This window comes from Mustelus asterias, chromosome 1, assembly GCF_964213995.1.
Source record: "Mustelus asterias chromosome 1, sMusAst1.hap1.1, whole genome shotgun sequence".
NCBI classification, from domain to species: domain Eukaryota; kingdom Metazoa; phylum Chordata; class Chondrichthyes; order Carcharhiniformes; family Triakidae; genus Mustelus; species Mustelus asterias.
Window position 1 is genome coordinate 34,996,736 of NC_135801.1, and position 24,382 is coordinate 35,021,117.

The 24,382-nt window shown below is 46.5% G+C and overlaps 1 protein-coding gene across 6 annotated transcripts in view; it reads left to right on the forward strand.

Moving 5' to 3' along the window:
• Positions 1 to 4,260: 4,260 nt before the first annotated feature.
• LOC144483369 (NEDD4 family-interacting protein 1-like) overlaps positions 4,261 to 24,382 on the forward strand; it is a 380,432-nt gene continuing 360,310 nt past the window's right edge. For 4 of the 6 annotated variants that reach the window (XM_078203892.1, XM_078203377.1, XM_078204485.1 and 1 more), the window contains exons 1-3: positions 4,269 to 4,360; positions 4,614 to 4,701; positions 18,176 to 18,300. In XM_078203892.1, the coding sequence (XP_078060018.1) occupies positions 4,322 to 4,360; positions 4,614 to 4,701; positions 18,176 to 18,300 (252 nt within the window). In that variant the 5' untranslated portion in view covers positions 4,269 to 4,321. Of the gene's footprint in view, positions 4,361 to 4,613; positions 4,702 to 18,175; positions 18,301 to 24,382 lie in introns of all 6 variants that reach the window. The other 2 variants (XM_078202302.1, XM_078205116.1) reach the window with 2 other exon arrangements.

Below are 24,382 nucleotides of genomic sequence, written 5' to 3' on the forward strand. Positions count from 1 at the left end.
CTCGATCAGTCTCTGGTGGTGGGGAGGAGGAGGAAGCCAGATAGATCTCTGGTGGGGGGTGAGGGGGGGCGCAGGGCCACTCTGCGGGTGATCCGTGGGGAGGAAGGGGGCAGGGGGTTGCGATCTGTCTGGGTAGCAGGGGAAGTGGGTGGATAAGGGGGTCAGTTATATTGTGGGGGTAGGGCGATATCTGTGGGGGCCATTGTTTCCGGGCCACTCTATCCCCTTTTTGCGGCCCGGGAGCGATGTGACAGGGGGCCGTTTCTCAAATTTCTTTTTGCTGCGTATGCGCAGTTGAAGGCTCCAATCAGAGCAGCAGCGTTTCGGGCACGATAAGCCCCGCCCACAGCGCGATTCAGACTCGTGATTTCTTTTTCAGGCTAAGTGCGTATGGGGGTGCCTGAGAACAGGTTTACAAGTCAGATCTGAATTATGCCCAGATTCAGCACTTAGAATCAAAATGGTAAAATCACCCCCAGTGAGTCATGCTAACCCAGAGGACTCTTGTCATCATTCAGCAGCATCGGCTAAGTATATGTCTCCTTAGCCCAGGGGCAGTAATCTGAAATGTACTTAAAAGAGTAAATATCAGACCTACAGCTCCATATATACGCCTGTGAGGCATTCGGCCTCTGATATTCGGGTAAGCGTTCTCCAAGGCGGCCTTCGCGACACACGACGGCGCAGAGTCGCTGAGCAGAAACTGATAGCCAAGTTCCGCACACACGAGGACGGCCTCAACCGGGATATTGGGTTCATGTCACACTATTTGTAACCCCCACAGAGTTTCACTGGCTGTCTTGTCTGGAGACAATACACATCTTTTTAGCCTGTCTTGATGTTCTCTCCACTCATGTTGTTTTGTTTCTTAAAGACTTGATTAGTTGTAAGTATTCACATTCCAACCATTATTCATGTAAATTGAGTTTGTGTCTTTATATGCTCTGTTTGTGAACAGAATTCCCACTCACCTGAAGAAGGGGCTTGCAGCTCCGGAAGCTTGTGTGGCTTTTGCTACCAAATAAACCTGTTGGACTTTAACCTGGTGTTGTTAAACTTCTTACGATATTGTCTCAGGCAGTACGTAATATTCATACAGTCTGCTAATTAATGATGGCTTGCTGGATATTAGTCTCTGGTTCCAAGTACAGTCAGCACCTTTTAAAGGCGACTTGCACTCAGGTTGCAAAAGGAAGCAAACAGTTCCGAATAACAAAAAGGTTGTGACATGCACAGACATTGCTTTAATGCAACTTGGAGCCCCCCCTCCCCCCCACCCCCTCCCCAGCCCCCTCCCATGCAGAGGATTAGCAGGAGAAGGGAGATTCTCTCCCCTGCATATAGACTGAAATGCCCTCCAGGCAACAGCTTAATCACCTGTGCGATGATATCATTGAGGAAGCCAATGCCAGGAGTTTGGTTCCAAGGACAAGGCTACAATGACAAAATAAATTCAATGACCTCACCAGAGTTGTCAATGTAACAACGCCGCTCTTGTATTCTGCTCACACCTTCACTCCCTCAAGCCTCACTATTTATAATTTCCCCTCTACCACTTTCCTTCAGTCTGCTATAATCAGATTAAATGACACCTCCTTCTATGCAGATGTAATGCCCTAAATATGTGAGGGGCTGCGGGTTTTAAACAAAAAGAAAAAGATGCGATGTGCACATGTTGATTCAAAATAACAGCAACAGATTTATTGTAGGAGCTTTCACCTGCATAGAGTAGAAAATGAAACTAAGCAGGGGTCTGTGAAACGCTCCAATGACATCAAATCATCAGACCGATTCTTGCCCCCCACCCCATCTTTCACACCTGCGTGCCAGCCATTTCCCAATGATGAGCATGTTCTCTAAACACCTACAAGGTTGCCACTAAGGTTCTCGCTTCTTGCTGGAAAGAAGTCACCTGCCACTTGAGACAGGAAGCGGCCAACAGCGGAACAGTGCCCATCTGTGCACCTGTCTCTGATTGAAGAAAACATGGTGGTCATCATGGGCAAGGAAAGAGTCATGGCCACGCTGCAGGAGATATCGTAGAGGGTTTCTGCATATCGTATCTTTCTTTTCCCCTTTACCCTCCACACTTTGCAAGACAAACTGCAGCTGCTTTCACCAGCCACTTTTTCCTTTGTGCTTCCTTTTACATTAATAATCATTTCAGGTGCTGATAATGTGGACACCCCTCTGTCAATGGTTGAAGAAGAAGCCAGCTTCTTGAAGATGCGGCATGACTAAATTCTATCAGGCCAGATCTCAGTGTGGGCCTAGCCTACCGATGAAGGCATGTACCAAGATGTAGTAGATGCACTATGCAACCTGGCGGTGAGCTTATGCACAATGTCACAGAGCAATATGAGATGTCCAGCTCCAATGTCTATCATGGATTCATACAGCGCATGGCGACCTTTTTGTCCAACATGAACCATTAACCCAATAACGGTCGCAACCATTGTGTTGCCTCCCCTGACAGCTCCTACAGCAACCATGGAAGCTTAGATTGCTTCCACTGTTGAAAGGAGTGTTCAAAGTTATACTTCACTCTGTTATTGTGCAAAGTCATAAGAGCGCTGAAGTGCAGCAAGAAAGTGGCCCTGACTCCATGGTCTTGAACTTCAGTCCGAAATATGACCACTCTTGCCTCTTCCTAAAACAGTATTGGTGAACAGTGAGACTCCCAAGTGCCCACCCTGCCATTTGGCCAGCGATTCAATTTCTACTTTAAAGATACAAACATAGAAACATCAGCAGGAGGAGGCCATTCGCCCCTTCCAGCCTGTTTCGCCATTCATTTTGATCAGGGCTGATCATCAAATTCAATATCCTGATCCGCCTTCAAAGAACAAAGAACAATACAGCACAGGAACAGGCCCTTCGGCCCTCCAAGCCCGCGCCGCTCCCCGGTCCAGGATTGAATCCTGAATCCAGGATCCCCGCCCAATTTTCTAGCCTATCTACATACCATTCCCCTCCATATCCTTTGACTCCTTCAGCCCCAACAGCTAAAATAGATGAGTTGTATTCCATACAAAGAGCTGTTGTCCTCCCAAGTTTGTTAATGACCAAACTCCCTGGACAAGCTGATCAAATGCCAAAGCTTATACAAGTTGTGAGCTTGTATAGGTGTGGCCTGTTCCTTGAGTTGCAGTATTGGTGCATCTGCAGCATTCACCTTCAAACATTTCCTATGCATTTCCTGTAGGACTGAAGGTTTAGAATACACATTCAGAGTGCACATTTCAATTCTTGGTTAACAATGGCTATCAGCTTCACAATATTAACCTGGATAGATCATCATTGTTCAGCATCTGAGGCAGCATGGTGGTACAGTGGTTAGCATTACTGCCTCACGGCTCAGGGACCCGGGTTCAAGTCTGGTCTTGGGTCACTGTCTGTGTAGAGTTTGCACGTTCTCCCTATGTTTGCGAGGGCACCTTCCAGGTGCTCCGGTTTTCTCCCACACTCTAAAGATATGTGGGTTAGGTTGATTTGTCATGCTAAATTGCCCCTTTGTGTCAGGGAGACTAGCAGGGTAAATACTTGGGATTACTGGGATGGGGCCTGGGTGGGATTGTTGTCAGTGCAAGCTCAATGGGCCAGATGGCCTCCTTCTGCACTGCAGGGAATCTACGATAGCACCTCATTATTAATTAATGGAATTCTGCCAGTACAAACCTCAAAATGGATGTGCAAATATACCAGTAATATTTTGCTAATCATCAGTTTTCATACTACGCTACACGAGATCAGTATGCCCTTCCGTCCTGTATAAACTGTAGAATAATTTGGAAGGACATCAGTTTAATTTAAATGGGCTGCCACATGCGTTCTCTTTGATAAAATTCCCCTCCACTCCCCGACCTTTTTTCACATTAATATTCTTTGCTGGCAAATTAACCTGGTATAAAACAAGGAAGCCATAATTCAGCAATTGTATCCAAGTCAGTCTCACTTGATGCTTGGTATCAGGTATCAGTGCAACATGTTTGAAAGCTTCAACACTACAGACATGGATTGAATCCAACTGCTGATGTGTTTACACTTTACTGTGTCTGAAATAACTTGTATCTCGCAGTGACAGTATATTCTTAGTAGGAGACAGATGTATCTCGCTGTGCAGATTGATGGCAGGGATGTTTTCCAGGGTGCTGAACTGAATGCTGTGAGACTTAGATAATGAGTTTGGGGGAGGGGTCCATTTTTATTGGCCTTTCTCCTTTCCACCCCCTATTGTAATGTAGCTTAGTTCGACCCAATATGGCTGTCCTCCTCTAGTGAAGAAAGATGATGTGAAACTTGACAAGGTGACTTCTAGGTGATGGAGTTTAATGGAAAGCCAATTATCTTCTGCGAATATGTGAGTGTGTGTGTGTGTTTTTTTTATAAAACAAGCTGGCTCGCAATTCAGCTATACGTACACACAAATGTCACAACAATTTAAATTACTGCTCGGCTGAAATAGATGTTGGAGGGAGAGCAGCAGGCTTGGAGTATTTGTTCACATAGTAACAGTAAATGAGCTGATGGGTAGGCAAATTGTGACAGTCAAGTGACATCTCAGAGAGAAATAGCTTGCACAATAACGTGCTTTGTCTTTTTGATAAAAATAGGATGATGATTTCACGTCAGGGGATGGCTACGATGATGGCAATCAGCTCAGCCTCGGAAACGATGGGATTTTTCTATTGACATTTTTCAGTAAGTTCACCTTTAATTGATTCCTACACAAATTGATTGTCGAAGCTATTTTCAAACTGATGTAACGAGAAAGGGAGCATTATCTTTTTGGTTTTCAAAGCTGTCAGAAACACAAGTCTCCAGTCATGAATCCTTCGATACATATATATAGTACATTTGCTGATGTTCCTGTCCTGTTGTGCAGCACAGTAAATTCTTCAGTTAATTTCACTGTCAGATTTAGACAATATAAATATGAGATAATACAGTTCTATTGTATTCCATATGAGACATTTTATTTGAAGCTTTGCATTCAGTGAACAGCACCCAGTTCTGCATGAAGCACCAGCAGCCATAGAGTTACCTTTCAACTTCCCTTATTATTATTTCTGAGTTCCTACTCGAGTCTTTAATCAAATGCACATGATTCACGTGGTCTGCTGTTGATAGAAAGTTGCAGATGTTTAAAGTTTATGGGCAGGATTTTACTGCTTCGCTCATCCCAAAATCGTAAAATCCCACCCGAGGTCAATGGATCTTTCCATGGTCCGCCTCTCTTGCCTGCTCTGATTCCCTTGGCGGATGGGATGATAACATTTCGGCCTGTTTATTTATTAGTTACAAATAGACTTACATTAACACTGCAATGACGTTACTGTGAAAATCCCCAAGTTGCCACACTCTGGCGCCTGTTTCGGGTACACTGAGGGAGAGTGTTGCATGGCCAATACACCTAACCAGCAGGTTTTCAGACTGTGGGAGGAAACTGGAGCATCCAAAGGAAACCAACGCAGCCAAGGGGAGAATGTGCAGACTCCACACAGACAGTGGCCCAAGCTGGGAATCGAACCCGAGTCCCTGGCATTGTGAGGCAGCAGTGCTAACCACTGTGCCACCGTGACAAAGTAAAACTGAGCATCGAGAAGGCATCTTATTGAATGAGCTTCACTTTCCTGAATCACTTTAAATAAAGTCAACCTTTGTCTTGAGCTTTATTTCTGTAGGACCTTTCAATACATAACATAATTTCCTACTAATGTGAAAGAGTTACCACAATTGACGACTGAATTAACATTCATAGTTGATACATCAAGATCATCGAAAATACTGCGCACCTTCAAGTTAGAACAGCTCCCACTTGTTGATGTATTCAATAACTCCTTGAAGTAATAACTCTGGTAATAGCATCAGTAATTGCAGTTTAAACACAAAAATGTGTTTTAAGTCAAAAGAGAGGGAAAAAAAGCGATTGACAAGTGGAATGATCCAGGCCCTTCATGGAAGCATAATTGGACAAAAATTGACTCTGAACAAGAGAAGCAGATATTATAAAGGTAACTGAACATTTGGTCAGAAAGTTAGGTTTAAAATAACACATTAAAATAGAAAGAGAGATGTGGGGAAGGAATCCTGGAGTTAGAAGCCTAGTCTGATGAAGGCCCAAGCACCAATTGTGGTGCAAAGGTAGCAAGGGGTCAGAGCGAAAGGAACAATAGATTTTGTGGAGGGTTGTAGAGCTGGAAGAGTTTACAGTGAAAGGAATGGACAATGCCATGCGTGGATTTGAACATGAGAATAAGAATTTTAAAATCAAAGCAATGACAGACCAGGGGTGGAATCTTTCAACTGCGCTCATCCCAAGACCAGGAAATATCGCCCGAGGTCATTGGACCTACGATTCCCACGACGGGTGGGATGGGAAAATCCCCTCCGGGAGTCTGTGTTGTTTAGCCAGCTCAGCATTGATGGGTGAGTGGAACTTGGTGTGAGTTAAGATCCATAACATCTCATAGAATCCCTACAGTGCAGAAGGAGGCCATTCAGCCCATTTAGTCTGCACTGACTCTTTGACAGAGCAACTTTCCCAGGCCCTACCCCTGTAACCCCATGTATCCACCCCACCGATCCCCCTAATCCAGGTATCTTGGGACACTAAGGGGAAATTTAGCATGGCCAGTGCACCTAACCTGCACATCTTTGGACTGTGGGAGGAAACCGGAGCCTGGAGGGAACCCACGCAGATGCAGGGAGAACGTCCAGACGCCACACAGGCAGTTATTGGAGGCCAGAATTGAACCCTGGTCCCTGGTGCTGTGAGGCAGGAGTGCTAACCACTGTGTCACTGTGGACAGCAGAGTTTTGGATCGGCTCAATGGTGGAAAATGGAAGACCAGCCAGGAGAGAATTAGAATAGTGGATTCCAGAGGTAACGAAACAAAATGAGGGCTGCCATAAAACTGTAGAGGTGATCGATTTAATAGCAGCTAGAAAGGGGGCTAAAGAACTGACACAGTATGGTGTTCTAAGATGCCTCACTTAACATAGCAGCACATCATACTTCTGTCCCTCAATAGACATATGAAGATATATGATTAGAGGTTGCTGAATTGTACAAAATGTCTTAAGTAAATCAGACCTTTTGTATGAAGCTTTGGTTACATGAGAGCTACCTTATTCTATACAACAATCAAATACTTTCTTAATTTTTATTGTATACAAAGAGGTGCGGGTTAGGTTGATTGGCCAGGTTAAAAATTGCCCCTTAGAGTCCTGAGATGCGTAGGTTAGAGGGATTAGCGGGTAAATATGTGGGCCTGGGTGGGATTGTGGTCGGTGCAGGCTCGATGGGCCGAATGGCCTCCTTCTGCACTGTAGGGTTTCTATGATTTCTATGATATTCCTATTGGTTACTCAATTACCTGCTGTGTTTCATGTCAAAATAAGAAAGTTCCTTCAGGTTAGAAGTGTTCCTCAATTCTGTTGAATAGCGATTACCTTAATGTTATAATAAGTTTCAGAATTAACTCATTCTGTAGCAATCATCTCAAGGCATTTATGATTGTCGGCAATTGTCACCAATGGATTTCTGGGATGAAAATATTTTTACAGAATTGATATCCTGGGTCGAATTCTGCTATCTTCAGGCTAAGTGCCCACACTAGTGGGAAAATAGGAGTGTTCCCACTGGTGCTGACAGCGTCTCTCAGGTAGGATTCACCCACCTGAAAGATGCTAATAAGCTCACCTTGAGCAACCTCCTAGCCAGCCCCACTGTCCCAAAACCGGGCTGCCTTTTTTAAAGGGTGCCCTGATCTTCGCGCTCAGAGACAGGCCCCCCCCCCCCGTTCCCGCAAAAATGAAATACTGTCCCTTTCCCACCACTGACCAGGGGGAGCACTACCAACCCCTTACCAAAGAGGGACATCCTTTCCCCTCCACCCACAAATAACGGGTCATCTCCCCCCCCACCCCGCCCCATACCATGCAGGCATGAAAGTGATCTGATCCCCTTTCTCAAGCCCCCTACTCAAGCCCCCTTCCCCCTCAGACCCTGTACTCAGTCCCCCCTTCAGACCACATGCCTTGGCAGTGCCAACCGTGCCCTGGCACCCTGGCCTGGTGCCTTGCGCCCTGAGGAGGCTCAAGGAGGTTGGTCCAGTGTCCTTTTGCCCCTCTGCTGCTGCCAGACTGCAGAGAAAGGGTCCCTCAGGGGCCCTGCAGGTTGCGTGGGCTCAACTGGAGGCAAGGGGTGACCTTGTCACTCTCCACTGGACTGACATGGCTGGACTGTCCCTCCTACCCCTGGCAGACCTGAAGATCACCCCGGCATGGTGATTTCAGGCAGCGCTGTATTCAATATCATCATTGCTGCCTGTTAGCTGTGAAAAATCTCCAGTGGGCAGGTTACTTTAACCTCCATTCCCCCCCCCCACCTCCCATCCCCCCCCGCCACACCCCCCCGACCCCCCCCGCCCCCCCCCCCATTCCGTTTACCTGGCAGGATTTTAAATTATTGCAGTACTCCATTCTGCAACAGAGATTTCCTTTTCTCCCTGTCAGAAGCTGCAGGTGTGAGCAGAGCCCTCTGAAGTGGGGATGAGAGAGGAGATGTCGGTTCCTCCGGTGGGGTGCTTCCATTCTGCACAGAGCGCACTCAGCCCTAATGACAGTCTGTGGTTTCACTTCCTAGTTTGCAAACAACGATTGTTTTGAAGAAACCACAGGCTGTCAATCAGGCTTAGACTCTGTCAACATTGCAGTCAGGATCAAAGGGGTACTTGAGATCCATTCAAGCGTGAAGGGAAATGAGCATAAACACGCTCCCCCACCTGATGATCACCTCCTCCTTGCATAGACCTGTCCTTGCAGACCTCCCCCCTTATATAGTGCCTCCCTTACAGAGCTCTCCCCCTTACATAGCCCTGCTTGTAGAGCTCCCCCCTAAATAAACCCCCCCTGTCATTGTGAATACCCACGCCCAGTCACACTCCCACCTCCACTCAGGCCGTTCTCTCACTCAGGCCCCATGCCCACTCAAGCCACACCCACTTGGGACTGGCCCTGGCACACTTATGGTGCCCAACTGAGTACTGGCAGGGTGCCAGATGGATGCTGCCAGGCTGGCACTGCTCGATGGCACTGCAAGATCATGTCCCTGATCCCTCTCAGCATGGCTATGGTGCCTGGTCTCTGTTGGTGGAGACAGTGATTCCTGGCGGTGTGATATGATGCAGTGAGGGGTAAGATTCTGGGAGGTTGGAAGATGTCGTGTGGGACCAAGGTAAGTCCCTTTAACCCTCCTTAATTGACTCCACGGCCTTTCTAGGCATGAAGCCGATCTCGCCGGCAAAACAGTGTTGGGAGGATAGCAATCAGATTCACGCCTCTTGCGAATCGGATTTTTATCCAGGCCAGCCATCTTCCCAACTTGCCATGCTAATGTAGCCCCAACATCCACAGCAGAGAATGAGTTAGCTGCAGGAAGAGGGGATTTGGATGGGCTGGACTCTCCTGCAGTCACCTGGGTGGACGGGAGTACTCCCTATGATTGCCGGAAGGCCTTTGGGCGCCTCCTTGAGAGGGAGGGACAGCTGGAGTGAGTTTGAGATGCCCTGTCCCCCTCTTGGGTTGTCACTGATGGATGCCCGTCTGTACCTCAGTGATGGAGTGCAGCCCCTCTTTCAGCAGTGGATGGCTGCCCTCTTTTGGAAGGCATTGGCACTGACCTCTGGCACCGCCTCCCATGCTGGATTGGTGTCACTGATTGGTGGTCTTTGCCCAGAGCAGAGGTGGAGGACGTCACGATGGTCTAGCAGGTACCTGAGGGGAGGTGGCGGGGGGGGGGGGGGGGGGGGGGGGGGAACTGATGGCAGCGCTTAGAGTAGCACGTTTCATAGCTTTGTCAGTCATCAATTCCCAGGGTCTTGAAAAGTGCTAGCCCCGTACAGGAGTGATCTTTAAATATAGCACTCGGATTACTGAACCTCTGAGTCATGGTGGGGCAGGCCAGAGGCTGCCTGCCAGCGATCCAACAAAGTGCCAGGCAATAAGGTGGAAAAATGCCACCATTGGCATTGGCGAGTCAAACCCCATTTTACCGTCCCCCCCCCCGCTAAAATTGGACGTTGCTGATTTCAGGATGATTCTGCCCACCATGCACGATCTGTAAAACAGACATTGAGGGTGAAATGGGGGCCGAGCTCAAACATTATTTAAACTCCACTCTGTGAGATACGTAAATACCAAAATCTGGAATCATGCACACCTTGAGAAGACATAATACACAGGCTTAAAAACTGGCATGCTGCCAATTTTACTTGGAACATTCTCACAAGTGCTGAGTTAGGAGTTAAGCATTGAAAATGACAAAGGTAGCTGAATCAGTCATTAACAATTTTGGAAATAACCCCATGTCTCTCAATGAGATGGGTGGGTTAGTAAGTTTGCAGACGACACAAAGATAGGTGGAGTCGTAGATAGTGCAGAAGATTGTCAAAGGATACAGCGGGAGAAAGAAGTGTCACTTACAAGGGGGCACAGGTTCAAGGTGAGAGAGGCAAAGTTTAAGGGAGATGTGCGGGCAACGTTTTTCCACACAGAGAGTGGTGGGTGCCTGGAATGCGCTGCCAGAGCTGGTGGTGGATGCAGGAACATTAGCAACACTTAAGAGGCATCTGGATGAGTACACGAATAGGGAGGGAATAGAGGGATATGGACTGAGTCATGGCAGAAGATTTTTTTTAGTCAGGGCATCATGATCGGCACAGGCTTGGAGGGCTGAAGGGCCTGTTCCTGTGCTGCAATTTTCTTTGTTCTTTGACTCAGACCTCCCGCGACAAGAATTAACAAGAGGATGGGGGTACTTGAGGAAAAGCTTTCTTACCCAGAGGGTGGTGACAATCTGGAAAGCGCTGCCTGGGAAGGTGGTAGAGGCGGGTTTTCTCACATCCTTTAGAAAGTACCTGGATGAGCACTTGGCACATCATAACATTCAAGGCTATGGGCCAAGTGCTGGCAGATGGGATTAGGTGGGAGTTCAGGTGTTTCTCACGTGTCAGTGCCGACTCGATGTCCTGAAGAGCTTCTTCTGCACTGTGTGATTCTATGATTCTAAGGCTTACTCTACCTCCTATCTACCAGTTTTCTAATGATAGTTAATACAGTTAGGCTGTACTGGGATTATCTCAGTAATTTATAATAAAGTCAAACTTCTTGTGTATGTATTATTAGTTGTGTCGTATAAATGCACTATGTAGACAATTCTGAACAAAATGTAATTGTTACTTAATTTCTTTTAATATTAAGCATGCAGTCTCTTGCAAACATGAGGACTACCGAATTATTTTTATCAGTCCAGCCCTAGTCCCCAACCTCAGTCTGATAATCCAGCACTTCTTGAGGTATGAAGGCTCACTCCATATCACATCACATTTGGAGAATAAAAGCCATCAGGAGCCAAAATCTTGCTGTCAGTAAAACTGTCTCAATTTACCCATGCTGGGATGGAAAGAAATGCCTGTGGGTTGTAACTTCAGCAGATTTATTTGTTCCTGCTGGCTTTACAACTGCTCTGAATGTGACATGGGGCAGGATTTTACTGCAGATTTCAGTACTTTGGCATGGGATGAAATCGAGTCCTGAGCCCATTCTTGTTGACACAACGACCCTAATTTATCCCCATGGGCGACCCCCTAACTGGCCTCCTTCAGGCTCGTCAGCCAATTAAGATGGACTGGCTGAATCAGAGGACCCCTCCTTCTCCAGACCCTCAGCAGCCCCGCCAACAGAGGTGAGCGCAACTGAGGCAGGCCGGAGACTCAAGAGCTCCTCAGCATGGCGGCACTCTCAGAGAAATGAGGTCTAAATTAGAATTATACAGGCAGACCTCTCCAGATCACCTGCCTGTGCCCCCCCTGCCCCACCCACTGTGGCCCACTGCTGCCTCGGTGAGGCTGCTTGACTGAAGCAAAATGTTCGCGGGCATCGAGAATTGAGTCTGATATGAGGGGTGGCATGGTGGCACAGTGGTTAGCACTGCTGCCTCACAGCGCCAGGGACCTGGATTCGATTCCTGGCTCAGGTCACTGTCTGTGTGGAATTTGCACGTTCTCCCTGTGTCTGTGTGGGTTTTCTCCGGGTGCTCCGGTTTCCTCCCACAGTCCAAAGATGTGCGGGTTGGTGGATTGGCAATGCTAAATTGCCCCTTAGTGTCAAGGGGACTAGCTAGGGTAAATACATGGGGTTATGGGGCTAGGGCCTGGGTGGGATTGTGGTCGGTGCAGACTCAATGGGCCGAATGGTCTCCTTCTACACTGCAGGGATTCTATCATTCTATGATTGTTGTTGAATATTAAAATTGGCTGTCTGCCTCTGTTAGGTAGACAACTACTCCGTATCCGGTCCCACAGCGGGGAAATGTTCCCAATGACAGGACTGTCACCTCAGAGCTAGGAAATCCTTCCCTCGGCTTTTTAAAAAACTCTAGTGTGATGCATTAAAGGCCCAGCGTGCAGGCTAGAGCAGACAAAACTGGCAGGAAAATTGTGGGTGTGGCTTACACTCATAGAAACCCTCCAGTGTAGAAGGAGGCCATTCGGCCCATTGAGTCTACCCGGATAACAATCCCACCCAGGCCCTACCCCGTAATCCCACGTATTTACCCCGCTAATCCCTCCAACCAACGCATCCCGGGACACTAAGGGGCAATTTAGCATGGCCGATGCACCTAATCGGCACATCTTTGGACTGTGGGAAGAAACCTGAGCATCTGGAGGAAACCCACTCAGACACGGGGAGAACGTGCAAACTCCACACAGACAGTGACCCAAGCCGGGAATCGAGCCCAGGTCCCTGGAGCTGTGAGGCAGCAGTGCAAATCACTGTGCTCCCGTGCCGTCCCATCACAAACACCGAAACATAGAAATTAGGAGCAGGAAAATAGGGTCATTCGGCCCTTCGAGCCTGTTCCGCCATTCAAAATGATCATGGCTGATCTTCCATCACAACAACATGCTCCCGCGTCCTCTCCATACCCCTTGACACCTTTACAGTCTAGAAATCTATCTATTTCCTTCTTAAATATATTCAGCAGCTTGGCCTCCACAGTTTTCTGTGCTACAGAATTCCACAAGTTCACCACCCTGAGTGAAAGGTTTTTCCTCAGCTCAGTCCTACGCCTACCCCATATCCTGAGACTGCGATCCCTTGTACCAGACTGCCCCCCCTCCCCCCCACCCCGAGTGGAAACAACATCCCTGCATCCAGTCTGTCTGGCCCTGTCAGAACTTTATACACTTCAATGAGATCCTCGCTCATTCTCCTAAACTCCAGGCCGACTGGGCATAATTAATCTTACAAAATTAAAAATTTAAACCATTTTAAATGGTACAATAATTTTGATCAGAAATCACCTTAAAAAGTGATATTTAAAAAGTCACATGTATTAATTTATAACAAGATTGATCATATTTTTAAAATGTTTCATGTTTAGAAATGGTAAAAAAAAATCCATTTGAGCTTAAGTGGATAATCGTTAAAATTTTGAATTTAAAAGTGTAATTCATTTGTAATTAGTGGGTGATTAGTTAAATTTGCGCTGGCTCCTCACTTGGTATTTGAAATGGCGAATGCTCAGGAATAGCATTGATTGACTCTCTTTGGGTTACCACACTGTGATGTACAGTCGGGAAATTGCAGCACCTCTCGGGGGGATAAAAAGGATTACTGAACACTTTTCCTTGGGTTGCCATCCCCAGGCCCATGAGTTCCTTCCTGTACTCAGCCATTAACATGATCCAGCAGGCACCTCCAGCTTTGTCTTAGCCACGGACAAGGCCTGGCTCTGGCAGGAAAAGTGAGCACAATTGTGGATGGCAGCGGAGCAGCGTGGTGAAAAAAGCAAAAATTGCCATTTAATGTCGTGCCACTGACCTAGTCATAGAGTCATAGAGGTTTACAGCATGGAAACAGGCCCTTCGGCCCCACTTGTCCAGGCCGTCCTTTTTTTAAAAAAACCCCTAAGCTAATCCCAAGTGCCCACATTTGGCCCATATCCCTCTATACCCATCGTACCCATGTAACCATCTTAATGCTTTTTAAAAGATAAAATTGTACCCGCCTCTACTACTACCTCTGGCAGCTTGTTCCAGACACTCACCACCCTCTGTGTGAAACAATTGCCCCTCTGGACACTTTTGTATCTCTCCCCTCTCACCTTAAACCTATGCCCTCTAGTTTTAGACTCCCCTACCTTTGGGAAAAGATATTGACTATCTACCTTGTCTATGCCCCTCATTATTTTATAGACCTCTATAAGGTCACCCCTCAGCCTCCTACGCTCCAGAGAAAAAAGTCCCAGTCTATTCAGCCTCTCCTTATAACTCAATCCATCAAGTCCCGGTAGCATCCCAGTAAATCTTTTCTGTATTCATTTTAGTTTAATAATATCCTTTCTATAATCGGGTGACCAGAATTGCACACAGTATTCCAAGTGTGGCCTTACCAATGTCTTGTACAACTTCAACAAGACGTCCCAACTCCTGTATTCAATATTCTGACCGATGAAACCAAGCATGCCGAATGCCTTCTTCGCCACTCTGTCCACCTGTGACTCCAGTTTCAAGGAGCTATGAACATGTACCCCTCGATCTCTTGTTCTGTAACTCTCCCCAACGCCCTACCATTAACTGAGTAAGTCCTGCCCTGGTTCAATCTACCAAAATGCATCACCTCGCATTTATCTAAATTAAACTCCATCTGCCATTCGTTAGCTCACTGGCCCAATTGATCAAGATCCCGTTGCAATTGGAGATAACTTTCTTCACTGTCCACTATGCCACCAATCTTGGTATCATCTGCAAACTTACTAACCATGCCTCCTATATTCTCATCCAAATCATTAATATAAATGACAAATAACAGTGGGCCCAGCACTGATCCCTGAGGTATACCGCTGGTCACAGGCCTCCAGTTTGAAAAGCAACCCTCTACAACCACCCTCTGGCTTCTGTCAAGAAGCCAATTTTGTATCCATTTAGATACCTCACCCTGGATCCCGTGAGATTTAACTTTATGCAACAACCTACCATGTGGTACCTTGTCAAAGGCCTTGCTAAAGTCCATGTGGACAACATCAACTGCACTGCCCTCATCTATCTTCTTGGTTACCCCTTCGAAAAACTCAATTAAATTTGTGAGACATGATTTTCCACTCACAAAGCCACGCTGACTGTCCCTAATCAGTCCTTGCATCTCTAAATGCCTGTAGATCCTGTCTCTCAAAATACCTTCCAACAATTTACACACCACAGATGTGAGGCTCACTGGCCTGCAGTTCCCAGGCTTTTCCCTGCAGCCCTTTTTAAACAAAGGCACAACATTTGCCACTCTCCAATCTTCAGGCACCTCACCCGTGACTATCGATGATTCAAATATCTCGGCTAGGGGACCCGCAATTTCCTCCCTAGCCGACCTGGCCCTGGGATCCCTGCTGATCTTCTGTGGAGCAGCCAGCTATTACCTAGGAAAATGGGGGTGGGTTGGGGGAGGGGGGGCGGGTGTGGAGGGAGGGAGAAGATCAGTTTATTTCCACCTTATTACTGGAGCTACAATCGGCCAATGGCAGTTGCCAATACTGCCCCACCTCCTCCTCTTGGAAGCACCTGAAACTTGAGCAACAGGCTCAGTATTTAATTGGATTTTGGGGCGGCACGGTGGCACAGTGGTTAGCACTGCTGCCTCACAGCACTAGGGACCCGAGTTCAATTCCAGCCTTGGGACACTGTCAGTGTGGAGTTTGCATATTCTCCCCGTGTCTATGTGGGTTTCCTCTGGGTGCTCCGGTCTCCTCCTACTGTCCAACGATGTGCGGGTTGGGTTGATTGGCCATGCCAAATTGACCCTAGTTTCAGGGGGATTAGCAGGGTAAATATGTGGGGTTATGGGAATAGGGTCTGTGTGAGATTATGGTCGGTACAGACTCGATGGGCTAAAGGTCTCCTTTTGCACTGTAGGGATTCTATGATAAAAGGAGTAGATTTGGCAAAATGGATCGCTGTTCATTTTCCCTGATCTATGCTCCTGGGCATGAGGAAAAGGCCTGTTAAATATATAAAACAAGTCTAATTTTGTATTTGATGGTTAACAATAAGATGAATTTTCTGCCAGGTGTGCCTGTGGCCGAACGTTGGGTCACGATGGGTGTATCCATACCACCTGGACTGCAGCGCTTCATGAAGGCAGCTCACAACCATACTCTGAAGGGCTGTTGGGGATGGGCAATAATTGCTGGTCCTGCCAGGACTGCTGACATCCCGTGAATGAATAAAGAAAAAGTTATTAGTGAATTTTTTAATGGAATCTGGTCCAAGATTAACGATGCCGTTTCAGCAGAACCAAATTCTCAAACGTCGCAGCTAAGGTTTTTCATTCCATGAGGAGAATGTCCTGTTGTTCCCTATTTGGCTCTGAGCACATGAACTCCACTGCTTTGTGCTCCTGGGTCAACACACTGAGATTTTGGACTTCCTAACCTTTCTCAGTCGTTGGGTGGAATTTTTCCGTCCCGCCCGCCACGGGAATTGTAGTGCGCCGGGCACAGACCATGCAAAGGTCCATTGACCTCGGGCAGGATTTTCCGGCCTTGGGGCGAGCGTGGCCAGAAAATCTGGCTCATTGTGCACATAATTGACCTATAAAAACAAAAGGAATCAAACGGAAGTGTGACTATCAATTCCAGTGAGCTAATCCTCACACGAAGCCAGGTTCAGTCCTCACCCACATCATATTGCTGGTTCAGTTCATCTCATGAGTCAAAAAGATTGGCGTGGCAATTTCTCTCCTTGCCAGGATTTTCTTTGGCTTTGATCTGCCACGCTGGTGTAGCGTGTACCCCATCAACACCTCCATTCCATCCTTCCAGACTTCCTTCCTCAGCACGCAGAAGAGACAAACAGGCTCCTTTGCTGTGTCTGAATTTCAAGGAGTGCCTGGAGTTCCCCGTCCACTAAGTTAAATACCCTCTTACAACCATTATTTTTCAGCCTTTCATCAATCAACCACTGGGAGCCAGCAATGAAACTCTGGGTGGGATTTTCTGGCCGCGTGTGCCCCAAGACCGGAAATTCCTGCCCGAGCTCAACGGACCTTTAAACGGTCCGCTGAAATGTCTATCCCGCCCGCTACGATTCCCGCGGCGGGCGAGATGGGAAATTTCCAGCCAATATTTGGAGACTGTTTCGCAAAAGTACTTAGGAGAGTAATCACAATTGTTCACTCATCAATGTGGAGATAGTTAAACCAATTTGCACACTGCTCAGGTTGAAAACACTCATTACTGCTCTGAACACCCATGCATTATTAAATACACATTAAAACTGCAGCATTTATTAACTTCCACATTAATTGCTTTCTGTTAACATTAATCAGATCTGTACATCGCTTAAAACTGAATTGCAAAATCTCAGATTGAAGCTGCTCACCAGTGCTTTGTATTAAATTAATCAACCAGATTTGTTCCAGATAAAGAACTGCTCCTTTTTTTTAATGAAGTGGCCCTTTTATAGGAGCCCTCCTCAGATATTTGAGGCCTGGTTGGGTTTGTTCCCATTAACTTATTGATCCTGTCCAATCGCTCTGTTATGCCGACTCGTGACAAATGTATTTACGTTTTAAAGTTTGTTTATTAGTGTCACAAGTAGGCTTACATTAACACTGCAATGAAGTTAATGTGAAAATCCCCTAGTCGCCACACTCCAACGCCTGAGGGAGAATATAGCATGGCCAATGCACCTAACCAGCACGTCTTTCAGACTGTGGGAGGAAACCAGAGCACCCAGAGGAAACACACGCAGACACGTGGAGGACGTGCAGACTCCACACAGACAGTGACCTAAGCCAGGAGTCAAACCCGGATCTCTGCGCTGTGAGGCAGCAGTGCTAACCACTGTGCCATCATGCATTATGCCAATTAATTTAGACACAAATTTGAACCATAATTTCAAATCAGAAAAGCATTTTCTCCATTGTGACCCAAGCAGAAATTCTAAGTTCAAGTGATAATTACATACACTGTAACTAATATTAAGGAGTGTGCAATTCACAATGCAACATAACAAGGTTTTTCATTCTGTTAGCATCTGCAATATTTTGCTTTTATTAATAATTTTGTTAACTTTTGCAAATTAATGACTACTTTTATCTTCTTTGGTTTTTTTAGTTGCATTTATATTTAACTGGATTGGATTCTTTTTATCCTTCTGCTCAACCAACACCATTGCAGGCAGATATGGAGCTATCTCTGGATTTGGGCTGTCTCTTATAAAGTGGATTCTTATTGTAAGGGTAAGTGGTTGAAGCTTTATGACGTGGTCACAAATGCTTTGGAAGAATCCTGCCCCTGTTTAAATGTTCCTGTCACTTGTTGTGCTTGAGAATATGCATTTTGTTAGTCTTACTGTACTTTTTGTAGCCATAATTAGCATTCAACATCTCAGAAACCAAAATGTGCTGGATTACACTGGATATTAGCCCGGATGTGGGCTGAAATTTTCCAGCTCTTTCCGCTGTTGGAATCTTCTTATCCCGCCATTGGCAATACCCGGCAGTGGAGGGTGTAAGCCACGGAAAGAGCTGTTGACATCGGTGGAGTTGCTGCCTCCGCAAAACACGACATGGGGGTTGGGTAAGTGGGATGGAAAAACTGCCCATGCATTCCATCCAGGGCAGCAGCTCAGAGGTTGGAAAACCTGAAGAACATGTTTTCCAACCTATAGTTCCTTTCAGTCTTTTACTGTCAGTCTCCTGCCCACGGGCAAGTGAATTGACAGACAGGAGGCCTTTGCGGCATGGAAGTCTTCAGCAGAAGGTTGGAGCTCAGAAGAGTTCCAAGACTAACAAAACCTGGGGCGGTAAGGTGGCACAGTGATTAGCATTGCTGCCTCTCAGCACCAGGAACCCGGGTTTGATTCCTGGCTTGGGTCACTGTCTTTATGGATTTTGCACATTCTCCTGTGTCTGTGTGGTTTTCCTCCGGGTGTTCCAGTTTCCTCCCACAGTCCAAAGATATGTGGGTTAGGTTGATTGGCCGTGCTAAATTGCCCCTTAGTGTAAGGGTAAAACTAGGGTAAATGTATGGGGTTATGGGGATAGGGTCTGTGTGCAATTGTGGTCGATGCAGACTCGATGGGCCAAAAGGCCTCCTTCTGCACTGTAGGATTCTATGATTCTATGAAGAGCAGCTAGGTCTATTGGTGCAGGGAGGGGCTTTGTGTGGGAGTGGTCACTGGTATCTGCATGGGGAGGGCGGCGGGAAGGGGTCCGATTGTGGCCAAGGACAGTTGGGGCTTCTGACGGTGTGAGGGGTTTGATGGTGGTGGGTTTGGAGCAGCAGATTGCCAGGGGCTGGGACGAGGATAGAGAAATGGTTAACTGAACAGCTTGTTGGACCTTCTGGAAGCATTCCTGTCCTTAGCTCATGGATTCAGCTCCTTGTACACCCATTCATCCATTGGGGTTTCCCAAGGTCTGGAAAAACTTGGCTGACTGAGTTGAAAATAGATTGATCATTAAAATAGATTGACATTAGATAGGTTGCTTGTTAAAATGTACGCAAAGAGCCTCATTATCAGTGTCACCTCGAGCTGAAACACTGGGTGGGATTTTCTGGCCGCACGTGCTTCAAGACTGGAAATTCCCACCCAAGGTCAACAGACCTTTAAATGGTCTGCCAAGTTTTCTGTCCCACCCACTATGATTCCCGTGGCAGGCGGGATGGGAAAATTCCACCCATTAACAATATTTCCTCCCACTGATTCTGCCTGACCTGCTGAACCTTTGCAGTATTTTTTGTTTTTATTTCAGATTTCCAAGATCCACAGCCTGTTGTTTTTCTATGACAGTCTAATTGTAATATTTAAATGACCCCTCCCTCTCTGAGTGGATTTGTAATTCATGGCTTCTCCAGCCGTCTCTAAAACAACCAGGGAATGAGTTGGGTTTCCTGTTTGCGATGTTTGTGTGAATTTTGACCTGACACCGTTCCGCTGTTAAGATTCAGCCCAATGAATCTGAAATGCAAAACTCATTATGTGAATGCCAGTTTTATTTTAGATCAGTAATCTACCTTAATGTCAAGAGGGATGAACTTGATACAACATGGTTTCAAGCATATTAAGTTTCAATGGTGACTGGTTTTAGTCCTGCACAGTTTCCATGGTGGTTGTTTTGTTAAGAGATACAGAATGTAATAGGCACTGATATTAGCAGGGAGAGACCGTGGAAGGGTAGGTTTTGCATGTTTCTTCTGGAAGAATGGGGTTTTCTTGGAGTCCTGTCCAAATTAATGGCACAGCCTGACACCATTTTTGGAATCTGTTTTCTAGCCACAGCCAGCCAGATTAAAAGATCGGTTAGCTGTTGGGTGGGCAGGTGTGAATCATCAGGTTGTACCTGGGGAATGGAGAGGAAGTAAGGTGAGATGGAGGTAAATGGGGACATTGGTGGACAGGTCAGTAAGGATAACAAATGGTATGGGGATCAAATTGCTGGGAAGATTAAGCCGTAGTTGGCTCAGGAGAAATACTCCTGTTCCTCTTAACTCACAAGCAATGCTGGAAAAACCTTACTTCTTTCAAGCAGCAACTCTGCCTCCCTTCAGCTTTCAAGTTCAAAGAGGAAAAATCCTCATTATGTATGTTTTGTTGATGGCCTAGTAATCCATTACTCTGTTGAAATACCTGAACCCCAGAGAAAACATTGCTTGATTGACAGCTCTGGCTCTTTTATCCCTGCTGTCAAATTCAGAATATTTATTTACACAAAGTTAAGAGGTTTCAAGGGCTTACAGTTTTCATTATTGGTGCTTTAAAGGGATTGGATGATTGACACTTTACTGGGTTATGGTGAAAGGACCTTTCAGTATAGGGCAAAGTAGTGAAGTGGGGCCTCATAGAGCCAGCAAGACCGACTCCGCTGAGATCAAACAGTTCCTCCCTTCGCACAATCCGCTTCGCCATTCCAATCCCCTTCCCCCACACTCCTCACTGGGCATTCCAAGACTTGTTCACTTCCTGCTTTCCCCCACCACCCCCCCCCCACCACCCGTCACCACACATAAATGAACCACCCATGAGGCCAACCTGGTAGTGCCAACCTGGCAGTAGGAGCAGTGCCAAGGCAGTGACCAGCCATGTCCCGCTCCTTCAGGGGCTATAATTTCCTCTGTACCTCCAGAGGGATCGCATTGGCTGTTCTTCGCTGAATCAAACCGGTTATGAACCTCGCTGGCGTCACGTCACGTCGGTGAGGTATGAATATTTAATGGGGAGGATCATGTGGTGGGGGGGGGGGGGGGGTGCTGTTAATCATATTAAAATTTATTAAAACATCTATTTAAATCACATTCCTATCCTCTATGGGTGTGAACCTTGTGACATCGCCGGCAAGGGGGTGAGGAAAATCGGGAAACGCAACCTGTCCGGAGAGAGTCCCGGAATTTGATTTAATTTTTTGAGCATGTAACCAAGTGTATGGATGAGGTAGTGCAGCTGATGTAGTTTACATGGATTTCAGCAAAGCCTTTGACAAAGTCCCACATGGGAGACTTTTTAAGAAGGCTAATGTAAATGGGATACAGGGTGATCTGACAAGGTGGATTCATAATTGGCTTAGCGATAGAAGACAGAGGTGGTGACAGATGGTTGCTTTAGTGACGGGAGGCCAGGGACCAGTGGCGTAGCACAGGGATCCATGCTGGGCCCCCTATTGTTCGGCAATTATATCAATGACATTGACGACTATATGGGGGGTAGGATCAATAAGTTTGCTGATGACACAAAGATTGGCCGGGTGGGTAACAGTGAGGTTGAGTGTCTTGGGTTAAAGGAAGATATAGATGAGATGGTCAAATGGGCAGACAAGTGGCAGATAGAATTTAACCCTGAAAAGTGTGAGGTGATGCACTTTGGAAGGAGTAATTTGATGAGGAAGTATACTATGAAAGGTCTGACACTGGGAAGTTCCGAAGAACAAAGGGACCTTGGCGTGTTTGATCATAGATCTCTGAAGGTGGAAAGGCAGGTAAATAGGGTGGTGAAAAAGGCATATGGCACACCTGCCTTTATCAATCAGGGTATAGATTACAAAAGCAGAGAGGTCATGATGGAATTGTATAGAACTTTGGTGAGGCCACAGCTGGAGCACTGCAGCTCTGGTTACCACATTATAGGAAGGGCGTGAACACACTAGAGGAGGTGCAGAGGAGATTTACCAGGCTGCTGCCTGGGATGGAACACTTAAGTAATGAAGAGAGGTTGGACAGGCTTGGGTTGTTTTCGTTGGAGCAGGGAAAGCTGATTGAGGCGTTCAAGATTGCGAGGGGCACAGACAGGGTGGATAGGGAACAGCTGTTCCCCTTAGTTGAAGGGTTAGTTACATGGGGACACAAGTTAAAAGTGAGGGGTAGGAGGTTTAGGGGGGATTTGAGGAAAATATTTTTACTCAGAGGGTGGTGTCGGTCTGGAATGTACTGCCTGGGAGGGTGGTGGAGGCGGGATGCTTCACATCCTTTAAAAAGTACCTGGATGAGTAATTGGCACGCCATAACATTCAAGACTATGGGCAAGTGCTGGCAAGTGGGATTAGGTGGGCAGGTCAGGGCATTTCATGCATCGGTGCTGACTCGATGGACCAAAGGGCCTCTTCTGCACTGTGGGATTCTGTGAATCCCGTTTTCTGATTCTCTCTGGATTTTGCACCTGTGCTGATAATCCCACACACGGAAAGTACAGGCTCAAAATTCTGCACAATCTCATGATAGCGTTCATTGTTTCTGTACAATGTATAGGGGTCAATGGGCGTAGAAGTGCCATAGCCTGGCATTGGATAGAATGAGAGGCCAAGAGGGTGGGGGGGTGGAGGGGCATTTCCTAGCACTAGGGAAATGAGGGGCCATGGAGGTGGACGGAGAGGTATAGCGTGAAATAGGAAGCACGAGGGGGCATAGTTTGGCATAGGGGACATGAGTGCAGGAGCATAGCTTAACTTAGGGGGCGTCAGTTGCTGTGGGAGATGGGTGGAGAGTCATAGCTTGACATGAGGGGGATGAGGAGGACCTTTTGAACTCACCTTTTAAAAGATTCCCTTGTGACTCATGACTCTTCTGAGCTGTCATTAACCTTAACGCTTGGAAAACCTGGTCCAGCTCCATGAAGAATTGTGGAGGAGCCAGACATTCCTATTTCCATGATGGAGCCAGCCAGGTCAGGAATATTGGGTCTGGCCTTTCGACTAGAATCAGCTTCCATTCTTTGAAGGCACTCCTAAAACTCAGACAACTCGGGAATAGGGTCAGCAATCCAACATTCGGACCCACCCCTCATTTTTGAAGGGCTCCCAAGAATCCATGATTCATTGCAAACCCATCATCTCTATTATCTCAAAATTGTTTGATTAGTAAGGAGCTGAAAATTGCAATCATACTGTTGTGTGGTAATTTGAGATGACTGGTACTGTCTTAACTTTAGACAACACAAAACGCATGAGGCAGGTATCTCTGTATAAAGATGTAACATTTATTTAAAATATTTAAAAGTCCATTCCAAAGTGGTTGGGGTGTGGAATGGACTGCCTGCAGTGATAGTGGAGTCAGACACTTTAGGAACATTTAAGCGGTTATTGGATAGGCACATGGAGCACACCAGGATGATAGGGAGTGGGATAGCTTGATCTTGGTTTCAGATAAAGCTCGGCACAACATCGTGGGCTGAAGGGCCTGTTCTGTGCTGTACTGTTCTATGTTCTATGTAAACAACAACAAGCAGCTGCAAAGAGATCACCAGAAGGGTTAAGTTGCTTTGAGATAGAGCAACAGAGCCTCTCCGATGAATCTAATGTATACAATCAAAAACAGATCGATTATAGTTTTTGTTATCAATCATTCCCACTTTGCATTAGTTTAAAATCAATCACATTTAGTAAACATACATCAATAATACTCCCTGATATTCACCTCAGCCACTTGCATCTTGCCATCTAACATGGTGATATCTCATTCGTCCATTAAATCCAGACGCGAACTCCCATCTCAGCTAAAGTCACTTCCCTGTTGCCTGGTTATCCTAGATGCTTACTACAGAGGTCAAAGTGGACATTCCCATCGGATCATTGCCAAACTGGAAAGACACATGGTCCTATGTCCGGGCACATCTTTATCCTAAGTCTAGACAATGAATACTCTCATTCATAATGTTGCAATCTGTGTTTCCGCATAACAAACTTTCTGATATGAATTTTGCTAAATAAGGGGTTCCCAGGCCTGTGGCTCTGAACTATTCACCTTTACCAACATATCTTGCCGTAACCTGCTTTTGGCTAAAGCGAACAATGATTCATACAATACTTAAAATCCATTTAAAATATGTTTTAA